The 12355-nt window shown below is 46.8% G+C and overlaps 1 protein-coding gene across 3 annotated transcripts; it reads right to left on the bottom strand.

The window, feature by feature from the left end:
- Positions 1–2637: 2637 nt before the first annotated feature.
- LOC112886128 (receptor-like protein EIX2) lies at positions 2638–7813 on the bottom strand. 3 transcript variants are annotated; one of them, XM_025951921.1, is made up of 3 exons: positions 7036–7785; positions 6543–6755; positions 2638–5568 (listed from the first exon to the last, which is right to left on the bottom strand). In XM_025951921.1, exon 3 carries the CDS (start codon positions 5171–5173, stop codon positions 2759–2761), a length of 2415 nt encoding a protein of 804 aa, XP_025807706.1. In that variant the 5' UTR covers positions 5174–5568; positions 6543–6755; positions 7036–7785; the 3' UTR covers positions 2638–2758. The 3 variants fall into 3 exon arrangements, 1 of the variants encoding a protein (XP_025807706.1); XR_003227335.1 differs by lacking the exon at positions 2638–5568 and adding an exon at positions 6072–6232 and having other exon boundaries at positions 6543–7813; XR_003227340.1 differs by lacking the exon at positions 2638–5568 and adding an exon at positions 6072–6223 and having other exon boundaries at positions 6543–7813.
- Between the last annotated feature and the right edge of the window lie 4542 nt (positions 7814–12355).

Genomic DNA, 12355 nt, shown 5'->3' with positions numbered 1-12355 from the left:
ACAAGTTGCTCCCCGTCGTCGCCATTGGAGACGGCCGGGGCAAAGAAACATCCAGCGTCCGTGTCATGCATGATCTGAAGCTCAACTATGGGCTTGTTGCTCTGCTTCTGGAAGGCTGGATACAGCAATTTTACTTTGTCATTTTCTTGTTCTGCTGCCGCTCGAAATCCAATCTTGAAGGAACTAGGTGGTGATTTAATTACACCACTAAAAATTAGATTAGAGAGAAGAAATAGGCACTTAAAATTGAGGTGTGGAGGAATTGAACTTTGGCGGTTCAGATATTACTACTGTCACATTTGTAACTGAGCTATGCTCACTTCCTATCCTGTTATCCATGATTCTAGTGCCAACTGATTTTTTTCATCCTACTACCTCTGACTCAAAATATAGCTATTTTTAGGTTTGTTCAAACCAAACCTTTTAAACTTTGACCGCAGATGGTAAAAAGAATATAAAGATTGATGATATAAAAGTGATATTAGTTTGTTCATAATGAAACCAATATATAACCTTTTCTATTTAAAAGTTATTATTTTTTGAGATATTATTGGTCAAAGATGAAAATATTTAACTTTGACTTGGTCATAAAGTTGTCATATTTTGTAACAGAGGTGGTAAAAAATTGTTATATTTTAGAGCAGAGGTAGTACATTTTTCTGTGCATATCTGTTTCTTGAGTGTGTCTTGTTGTTACCAATCGTCGTCAAGCTTTAGAATGGCTTTTCCGTGGAGTTGCTTTGTTGGATTAGCGTGGCGGACAAAAGGCAGCGCCGTCGCAAAGGTCTTTTGCTTTTCACGAGATTGCGATGCGAGCTACGGCCATCTCTCTCTCGATCGTCGACATTGACCCGGTTTCAATCCAGCAGAGATTTGCGAAGACGATAGCAACTAGATCATAGAGCAACCAGGACGCCACTGATCTAAAATCTGTAAGCCTCATGGAGTCACACATGTATGGCCCCCGCAAGTTGCTCCGTCCCCTTCGCCGCAAAATGGAGATGGGGATGGCCGTGGAACTATCCCTCTGCCCGTCCGCCGTCTGCATCGTGATCTCACGCCCAACTGTGTTCGGGCGCTGCATCTTAGCTAGGCTTGGTTTTTGCACACACGTCCACCAGGTGTTCGGAGAGATCAAAAGGGCATATCGTATTCCTCTTTTGGCATCATCCCGCAAAGAGGTTTTTGAAATTGTTTGGGGTTCTTTTTTAAGGGTACATACAAGGACGCACACAACACTCACATCATACGCGCGCGTGCGCGTTCATACACATGGTAGAGAAAAGATTGGAGAAAGTGCATTACCGTTGAACGCGCGCACGCATGTATTCATAGCAATGTAGGAATGAATGCGCTCTGTTTCTTTTCTTCTTTGGAGAAAGAGCTAGAGGTGTTGCTCCGCCAACACTTTTACTACCATATGAGTGCGCTCATGTGGAGGACAACTTGCACTTGCAAGGTTTCTTTTCTTGCTTTACTGTGAAAGATCTTTTCTCTCTTGTTGTCTGCACTGTGGCCATTTGGCCTGACGTGGTACAAGCGCAGAGAAAAAGAAACAAAAAGGGTTGGGGTGGAGTTGGAAGGAGGGCTGGATCGAGCCCAACGCTGCCCCACGAGAAGAAGAAGCAGGCTCCACGGCACACGGAGGCCTTGCCTCTCAGACAGGAGCTCAGCTGCGTGGGAGGGGCCCAGAGTTTTGGATGTCGTCATCGGTATGGGCCGAGAGAGAGCCAACGAGCCCACGCCTAGTCCACCAACCAACGCGAGGCAATCGCGCTTTTAACAGCGTTAAGCTCAGGCCCGTTTCCCTCCTTCCAACCCCGACGGGTGGGCCGCGTTGCGCTTATTTGAGCCTGGTCTCCTGAGGTTAGCAAACCGATACGGCAGTAATGTTGCTGTCTTGACGATACAGGGAGGAAGGAGTTCCTGCCTGGCCCGATGAAAGCCCACGCCTCCCGCCTCCCGCCTCCCGCCTGCTCCGTTATCCGTGGTCGTTGTTGTCTTGTTGATACAGTGACGAACTGATGAATGCAAGGTGGGTGCTGCTCCGGTTTAGGGAACTTCCCGACGTGACGTGACCAATGCAAGAATGGACCCATCAAGCAAGGACGGCAGAAACATTATGCATGTCTTGTTATGCCGGTCTCAGTGTACAGTTTTATAGTTCACTTATCAAGACTGGAAACCAGATCAGAGACGGGTGAGGATATTCAAGGGTATTCACTGAATACCCATTATTTTTTACAAATCAATAGTATTTAAGAATATTTTTGCTAAAAAATAGTGTTGAAACGGTTAAGTTGTTATAGATTTTAAATTTTTGAATATCCAGTCTTCCAATTCTGAGCCCGCCTCTGAACTAGGTAACTGTGCCACGTGAGTTTTAGGCAATGAAACTCCTCTCGCATCCCCTATAACTCTTTCCTTCTCTATTCTCGTTTTGTCAGCAAAATTGATGATATGGTATTTTCGAATTTAATGTGATAAAACTCTCCATGAACCTACTAGCCTTATTAATGGTTAGGTTTCGTGTTCGAGAAATAATGCTGGTGACGTGGCTTTCCAGCCATGCATGCCGTCTATGTTATTAATGGTGTACGACCTCGCTGATCCCACATGCAATTCCGTTCAGCAACCTGACCACATGCAATCCCACATGTTATTAATATATCCAACCCCAACAGAGTGCCGGCCTCAAATTAAAATGATGATGTATGATTACACAACAATAAATCTGCTACTGGATAAAAGCAATTCTTCATGGCTTCTTGAAGAGTACAGAACACAGCACCCCCAAGAGGCCAACTGCGAACCCTGATACAAGTCCCAAGTAAAAGAACAATGATTCTGAATTCTCTCCGCTTGCCTTTTCATTACCATGCTTAGGATCACTATTTCCTGATGAGCAGTTTCTCTGAAGAGGGGGTCCGCAGAGATTATTATTCCCATCATACATAGTTGGGTTGTTGTCGTAGACGGTCTCAAGCTGACGCCCAGACGGTATTCTTCCTGATAGATTGTTATATGACAAGTCCAAGACACTTAAAAATGTCAAGTTTGACAAGCTTGCAGGGATTTCACCAGAAAGACTGTTCCATGAGAAGTCAACTGATTCCACTAATTCCATAGCGCCAATATTCTTTGGAATGTTTCCTCTCAAGCAATTCCTTGACAAATTTAAGTATTTCAATCCATCAAGAGAAGCTATTTCATCTGGAATTCCTCCAATTAAATGATTGACAGACAAGTCGATGTCAACAATATAAAAAATACTTTGTGCGGCATACTTGTGTTGTAGATGCTTCGTCACTGCAGACAAAATATCTAGGAACTCATTATTTACCCAACCTACGTACCAATCAGGTTGATCCTGATATATTATTGTCATTGCCATTAGCTTTGATAATGACTGAGGAATTGATCCTGATATATTGTTGAATGATAAATTTAAGAGTTGAAGTCGTCTAAGATGTGTGATATTCGCTGGAATACTCCCATGTAACATGTTGTGGCTCAGATCTAGGAATCGCAGCTCTGCCAGATGTCCGATCCATATTGGTAATGTCCCATAGAAATTGTTCCATGAAAGATCAAGCAAAGTTAGATTGGAGAGGCGTTGGATCAAGGATGGGAACTTTCCAGAAAATTTGTTGTAACTTAGGAGCAAGCAGTGTAGGTATGGCATCGAAGAACATACAGGAAGTTCTCCCGCGAAATAATTGTTTGACAAATCCAAGACATGTAGATATTGCAACTCACAAAACTTTTCAGGAATAGGACCAGTAATTTTATTAGAGGATAGAATTAGTACTTCAATATTTGGAGCTCCGAAGTGCAAATGCCCAGACAAGAAGTTCACGGAGACATCCAACATTTTGAGGCCTCTTGGCAGCAATGGTATCTGGCCACTAAGGTAGTTGGAACTGAGATATAATTCCTCCAAACTAGTGAAATTCTGTAGCCCCGGTGATATAGATCCACTAATGCTGTTGTTAGATAGGCTAAGAGCAGTTAAGCTGGTTAAGTGCCCCATTACCTGTGGCATTATTCCTGTCATATTATTATCTTTCAAACTTAGCCAGCCTAATTTGCTAGTAGAACATTGTGGCAACTTCTCTATGAACTCAGTTATGTTCCCAGATGATAGGCTCCCATCGAGCTCCAGAGTACGTAATTCACATAGATTTTTCAAGTCCACTGCCATCGTGGCTGAGTTTCCATTTTTCGTAAATCCCAGGTAATAAAGGGACGTCATTCGTCCTAGTGCATCAGGGAAAGGACCGTAAAGATAGGTTGAACTTAGCCCGAGGTGTTGAATGCTTGTTATGTTCCAAAACCAACTGGATGCAATTGGATGCCCAAAGTAGTTCATGGATAAATCAAGCATCTCAAGTTTTGTGAGGTTTATGTGAGTGAGCCATTGGTTTGCTCTGGGAAGGGAGCAGTTCGAAAGGGAGAGAGACTTCAGAGATGGAATCATGTTTACCGCATGAAGCCAATTATCTATTGTACTTAGATTTATGCCTGCCATCTCAAGATACTCAAGCTGATGAAGACGAACTAACCATGAGATATCAGTTGTGTACAAATAATTATGAGCGAGATCAAGATGTCGCAGGTTTGAGAGGTTACCGAGCTGAGGCGGCACCTCACTCGGCAAAGAGTATGCGTCGGTGAGGTCAAGGTATTCTAATGTGGAAAGGTTGCCAAGTTGAGCAGGCAGTCTGCTCGCAAACGACAACAACGAGAGGTTGAGATATCGCAAGTTTTTGAAAGAACACAGGAATTCGGGAAAATGACCATCATGACCAGATAAGTATGTGCCGCCTAAATCCAAGTGCTCCAGATGCTCTAGAGACAGTAAGGAAGGACTTATCTGGCCTGCCAAATTTCTATCGCTTAGATCAAGCTCGAGGACATGGCCGGTTTGGCTGCTGCAGATGACGCCCATCCACCGGCAGCAGTCTTTCCGCCCTCGTCGCCACGACGAGAGGATGCCTTCAGGGTCGCTGGTGATGTTTTCCTTGAAGGCCAGCAACGCGTCCCTCTCGTGCGGCAAGCAGCTCGCGTTCCGCTTGAGCTGCCGCGGCGGCAGTCCATGCGATGCCACCAACAAGAAGCTCGAGGCGGCGGCCACGAGAAGAAGCAAGAACTTGGCAGCGGAGGGATGCATAGTAAGTGGTGTGGTCTGTGTATGCAGTACCTGGCAATGAGCAAAGCTATCTGCTAGTAGAGTGCTAGAAGGCCTGAGCTGTGTGTGCTCTTAAATTCCTGCTGCGATCCAAAGATCTATCTAACTTCATTGACTGAAGAGCACGTCGGAGAATTTTCAAAGGCTGGTGACCACATAAAGTTGTGGAATAAGACGTTGCGGTCCACGTAAACTGAGCAACAACTAACAACGACGTAACACCTAGCATGCATGGCTGGAAAACACAAGGAAAAATGGGGTTCCAATTAGACAGCGTTTTTCCGTCACACATACGCGGAACGGAGATTGGACCGGTAGACCTTGATCTCATGACCACAGACGTAGGTACTACTTTTGGATCATAAAGATTGGTAACCCTGGAAATGGTGAAGCTAGAGCAAATTAGAAGGGGTGCGTTTGCCTTGTGAGTTTATGAATTTGATCGTTATACAATTTTTTAAAAGAATTTGATCATTACACATGGTGAAAATTTGCTTGTTGATTTTGCATTTTGGTGTGGGTGCATGTGAGCTTCGCCCAAACCTATTTAGTAGACTATAAAATGGCACTAATCGAGATTATATGACACGGCAAGAATGAAAATTACTTGGTAGTGTAGTTGTCACCACAAGTTGACTACGTGATTGAATATTCAAATAAAGACTAGTGACCACAAGACGCACTAACACGTCAAGTAATTGGCCTCCTTATGAAGTTCTAGCAAAAGAGTGTCAAATGGGCAACAAAACGTTAACCCAATAAGGAAAATTCAGAAAAATACAAGTCACAATAGAATTTGGAAGCATACAAAAAAAAAAAAAAAATAAGGAACACCAGCCATGAATTCTTACTGAGAAGCTTGGAACCGTTGTTCTGGTCACTGTAGCCAGTGAATTTCTTTTTGAAAGGAAATATCCAGTGAAAGTTGCAGCATCAGACATGAGGATGAGGAGATCCATTGCTGGCTCTACGCAAGCTCGTGTCCGCTACGCACAGGGGCGAAGCTAGTTTCCAATTAACCATGGTGCACTCCTTCAGGGACTAAAATAACTTGTCAAAATTATATGGTAATTTTAAGTTTAGTTAGTGGGAAAAAAATTTTTACCCTATGGCGTCGCCCTAGCTCCTCACAATCACGCTACAAGAAAACAGCTTAATTTTGTCGGCAGAAACCGTCGAAAACAGCGAGAAAACCGTCGAAAATATATATTTTCGTCGGTCGGCCGAAGAAAATAGGCCGACGGAATAAACGCGACGAAAATAAACGCATTTTCGTCAGCACAACTAATAGAGATGGAGACTGTACAAAATCAGCACGCAAAAAATTAAAAAAGGAAGAAAAATTGTATACCTTGCACCCATTTCATCGAACACGTTGAGGGCATCATTCATGGAAGCGTTGATGCCCGCAATGAAGAGCACGGAGAACGTGCTAGTGCCGGTGTATTGGAGGCTGCTGGATGTGGCGCAGTGGCCATACAACAATAAAGGCTGTTGTTGTTGATTTGAGGGAGATGGACGAGAGAAGACGAGAAGTTGCGGCCTTGCTCAGCTGCTGTTGCTCCTGTGTGGTTGAGAAAAGAACAGAGAACTGGCATGAAAAGCAGAGATGATTTGAGGGTTGCTGCTGCTAGAGATTGGATTTGGATGCAATTCGATTGGAACAAAGTAAGCCACTGTAGCTAGTGTTGCTTCGACGAAGAAAAATGAGAGGAGATAGGAGAAGATGCTTGAGTGATGCAGGATGTGGATATGCTGCTACTGCTATGCATCTCGTAGGAATGAGAGAGCTAGCTAGTGCTTCTTTGGAAGAAGAAGAGAGAGATGATGCCGATGATTTGTACTCAGCCATGCGAAGAAGAATCTGTAGAGAGGCACTGCCCCTGCCCAGGCCGCCACGCAGGCTCGGCGCCTCCCCTACCCCGGCCTCCGCGGAGGGTAGAGGGGAGCTCGCCGTGCCAGGCTGCGTCGCACCGCCCCTGCCCTGGCCTCCGCGCGGGCTGAGGGAGCTCGCCGTGCCTGGTCGCGCCGCTGCTCCTCCGAGCTCGTCACGCCCGGCTGCCCCGCTTCGCTCCTCGGCCTAAGCCGCGCAGACCGCCCCGCTACGCGCCGCCGGCCCTTGCGCCGGAGCTCGGCGCCGCCCGCCGCGCGCTGCTTGGCCACCCCTTACCCCAGGCTCCGCGCGGGCGAAGAGAACTCGCCGTGCCGGCTGGGTCGCACCGCCCCTGCCCAGGCCACCACGCAGGCTCGGCGCCGCCCTTGCCCCAGCCTCCGTGCGGCGGAGGGTGGAGGGGAGCTCGCCGTGCCCGGCCGCGTCGCGCCGCTCCTGCCACGACCTCCGCATGGGCGGACAGCGGAGGGAGCTCGTCGTGCCTGGCCGCACCACTGCTCCTCCGAGCTCGTCGCGCTCGGCCACCCCGCGCCGCCGCCTCCGCCCAAGCTTGCCGCGCCCGGCCACCCCGCGCCGCTCCTCCGCACCGCTCCTCCACCCAAGCTCGGCGGCGGGCGGCCGGGGCAGGGGCGGCGTGGCGGGCGGGGGCGGCGGCAGCGGGGGCGGCGGTGGGCAGAGCTGAGGCGGCTATGCGGCGGCTAGGGAGAAAGAAAGAAAACTACGTGGGAGCCGCTATTAGGGTAGCTCAAATGATGCCGACGAAATTACACTTATTTTTATCGGTTTCAGTCAAGCCGACGAAAATATAACATTTATTTCGTCGGTACTCGTCAGGCCGACGAAAATACGTATAATTTCATCGGCTTGGATAAGCCGACGAAATAATTTAGTGGTTTTTATCGGCTTCCCGTAGGCCGACGACGAAATTGAGCTGTTTTGGTGTAGTGTCATGCCGGCAGACAAAGGCGAGGCGCTGACGCGGCAGCCTGACCTCACCACACAAACAGGAACCAAGCAAATCCGGAGATGGCTACGACTCTGGCAGGGGAAGAAAAACAAAAAAGAGAGTGGGGGTGGAGTTGGAAGGAGGGGGCTGGGTCGAGCCCAATGCTGCCCAACGAGAAGAAAGCAGGCCCACGGTACGGAGGCCTTTTCCTGAGGCAAAGCCCATTTGGATGCGTTAGCAGTCGCCGTCCATTATAGGCAGCGATCCCAGCATGCATTAAATCGGTGTTGCCTCGGTCAGGAGCCCAAGCTGTGTGGGAGGCTCCCCAGAATTTCCGGTGTCGTCATCAGCTCGGCCGGAGTTGAGGAACAAGTTCGGGTTAGCGGTGGCCGTGGTGGAGGGTGACGGTGGAGGCATCGGAGCGGCACGGCGCCGGAGCTGGCGCATTTTCAGCCCACCCGCGATCCACAATCGCCCCCTTCCGACCCCGAGGCGCCGTGGGCTTCATCACGGCTGGTCTCCCGAGGTTAGTAAATCGATGCGGCATTAATGTAATCCCTGGCCCAATTGCATGCTGGGGCAAAAAACAACGCCATGCGCCCGGCGCGCGTTCGTAGATACGGCCCACCACACACGGTAGACCATCGATGACAAAACACAGATTAGGTTAGGTTAGTGCTCAGACCTTGCAGGACCCACGTGGAATCTCGTTCGGTTGACCAACACTGACTAGCTACGATTTCTTCGTTGGGTTTACTAGATTAATTATAAAACTAATTGCATAAATGGAGATTAATTCGTGAGACGAATCTATTAAGCCTAATCAGTCCATAATTTGGCAATATTGTGCTACAATAAATATATGCTAATGATGGATTAATTAGACTTAATATATTCATCTCGTGAATTAGTCTTCATATGTGCAAGTAGTTTATAGTTAGCTATATTTAGTACTTCTAATTGGTGTTTAAATATTCGATATGTTCAAATATTCGATATGATATGACTAAAGTTTAGTCACTCGGATTCAAATAGACACGTGCTCCTATTTCTGCCGAGCTCATGGGAAGGGAAGGAGGCCGGGTCGATTTCACCTGCCAGTTTGAACTTGGGAGATGGGATCTGGGCACGGTCTGATCTTGGTCCCCCTGCGCAACGACCTGCCTGGCAAGCTGTTGTGTTCGTCCAAGGCAGGACCGGTTGGGGTTGGAAACAGACGTGGAATGCCAGGTTTGGACAGACGACCATGTTCACAACGTTTTTCCTTCACACATATGCATGGAGGATAAGTTTTATTAAATAAGTTTTTACAAACGATCACAACAAGTACAAGCTATGAGCGCTTGTTGGAGATTCGATCGATCGGTAGACCTTGTCCTATGACCACATACCTAGGTACTACATTTGGATCATAAAGATTTGTATGCTCAGAGTGACGAAACTAGAGTAAATTGGACGGGATGCACTTACCTCATGGGTTTATGTATTCGATCGTTATACATGGTGAAAAGTTGCTCCTAATAATCGATTTTGCATTTTGATGTGGGTGCATGCGCACCCCTAGAGGGGATATAGCAAATTGGAGGGGATATAGCTTCGCCACAGTAATAAGCTCGCACAAACCGATTTTGTAGAATATAAAATGACTGATAAAAATTCTGTTTGGCACTCGCGTGCTAGCTGCAACAAGCCACAATATATGGGATTTCATTTTGTTTGAAGAAAAGCGCATGCATGCAATGTCTGTTGTGCGTTGCGCTAGCATTTTTTTTTCTTTTTCATTTGGCTGCGTTTGGACCAAAGTAGTACTCCCTCATGTATTCATGTCACGCAATTTTCAGCTATTTTCACAATAAATTTAGACGTACTAACAGCAAAGCAGTTTATTCAAAATTACTTAAAAGTGTAAGACCAATCATTAGTACCGGTCATATGACCTGGTACTAAAAGTGCCTTTAATATCGCTTGATAAACACTAACCATTACTAAAGCGTCGGATATCCAAAAAATTTTAAAAAATATTCCGAAAATGGAAGAAGGCCCGCACGAGGATGCTATCAACCGGCGGCAGTCATTCCGCCCTCGCTGCCACGACTTGACGATACCATCAGGGTCGCGGCTGATGTTTTCCTTGAAGCCAGCAACGCTTCCCTCTCATGCAGCAAGCAGCTCGCGTTCGGCTGGAGCTGCCGCGACAATCCATGCGACACCACCAACAAGAAGCTCGAGGTGGCGGTCACGATAAGTAGCAAGAACTTGGTAGCGGAGTGGTGGTGTGTATGTAATACCTTGCAATGAGCCAAGCTATATCTGCCAGTAGAGTGCTAGAAGGTCTGACCTTTGTGTGCTCTTAAGTTTTTGATGCGATCCAAACATTCTAGTTAACTTCATTGCAATTCAAGTCAGATTGCGATGCAAGCAACCGCTATCTTTCTCGTGGACCTTGACCCGGCTTAAATAAATCCGGTGGAGATTTCTGAAGGTGAAAGCGACTGCATTGCAACTCTGCAGTTGCAAGCAACAGGGACGCTACTAATAAAGTTAGGCTGCAATGTTACGAGTTGCTCCCCGTCGTCGCCAATGGAGACGGCCGCGGCAAAGGAACATCCAGCGTCCGTGTCATGCATGATCTGAAGCTCAACTATGGGCTTGTTGCTCTGCTTCTGGGAGGCTGGATACAGCAATTTTACTCTGTCATTTTCTTGTCCTGCTGCCGCTCGAAATCCAATCTTGAAGGAACTAGGTGGTGATTTAATTACACCACTAAAAATTAGATTAGAGAGAAGAAATAGGCACTTAAAATTGAGGTGTGGAGGAATTGAACTTTGGCGGTTCAGATATTACTACTGTCACATTTGTAACTGAGCTATGCTCACTACCTATCCTGTAATCCATGATTTTAGTGCCAACTGATTTTTTCTTCCTACTACCTCTATCTCAAAATATAGCTATTTTTAGGTTTGTGCAAACCAAACCTTTTAAACTTTGACCGTAGATGGTAAAAAGAATATAAAGATTGATGATATAAAAGTGATATTAGTTTGTTCATAATGAAACCAACATATAACCTTTTCTATTTAAAAATAATTATTTTTTGAGATATTATTGGTCAAAGATGAAAAATATTTAACTTTGACTTGGTCAAAAAGTTGTTATATTTAGTGACAGAGGTGGTCAAAAACTTATTATATTTTAGAACAGAGGTAGTGCATTTTTTTGTGCATATCTGTTTCTTGAGTGTGTCTTGTCGTTACCTATCGTCGTCAAGCTTTAGAATGGCTTTTACGTGGACTTGCTTTGTTGGATTAGTGTGGCGGACAAAAGGCAACGCCGTCGCAAAGGTCTCTCGCTTTTCACGAGATTGCAATGCGAGCTACGGCCATCTCTCTCTCGATCGTCGACATTGACCCGGTTTCAATCCAGCAGAGATTTGCGAAGACGATAGCAACTAGATCGTAGAGCAACCGGGACGCCACTGATCTAAAATCTGTAAGCCTCGTGGAGTCACACATGTATAGCCCCCCGCAAGTTGCTCCGTCCCCTTTGCCGGAAAATGGAGATGGGATAGCCGTGGAACTATCCCTCCGCCCGTCCGCCGTTTGCATTGTGATCTCACGCCCAACTGTGTTCGGCCGCTGCATCTTAGCTAGGCTCGGTTTTTGCACACACGTCCACCAGGTGTTCAGAGAGATCAAAAAGGCATCTCGTATTCCTCTTTTGGCATCACGCCGCAAAGAGATTTCTGAAATTGTTTGGGGATCTTTTTAAGGGTACATACAAGGACGCACACAACACTCACATCATACACACGCGTGCGCGTTCATGCACATGGTAGAGAAAAGATTGGAGAAACGTGCATTACCGCTGAATGCGCGCACGCTTGTATTCATAGCAATTTAGGAATGAATGCGCTCTGTTTCTTTTCTTCTTTAGAGAAAGAGCTAGAGGTGTTGCTCCGCCAACACTTTTACTACCATACGAGTGCGCTCATGTGGAGGACAACTTGCACTTGCAAGGTTTGTTTTCTTGCTTTACTGTGAAAGATCTTTATCTCTTGTTGTCTGCACTGTGGCCATTTGGCCTGACGTGGTACAAGCGCAGAGAGAAAAAACAAAAAGGGTTGGGGGTGGAGTTGGAAGGAGGGCTGGGTCGAGCCCAACGCTGCCCCACGAGAAGAAGAAGCAGGCTCCACGGCACACGGAGGCCTTGCCACTCAGACAGGAGCCCAGCTGCGTGGGAGGGGCCCAGAGTTTCGGATGTCGTCATCGGTATGGGCCGAGAGAGAGCCCACGCCTAGTCCACCAACCAACCCGGGGCAATCGTGCTT

The sequence above is a fragment of the Panicum hallii genome, chromosome 1 (assembly GCF_002211085.1).
Source record: "Panicum hallii strain FIL2 chromosome 1, PHallii_v3.1, whole genome shotgun sequence".
Lineage (NCBI taxonomy): Eukaryota > Viridiplantae > Streptophyta > Magnoliopsida > Poales > Poaceae > Panicum > Panicum hallii.
This window is presented reverse-complemented; position numbering and strand designations above follow the sequence as displayed.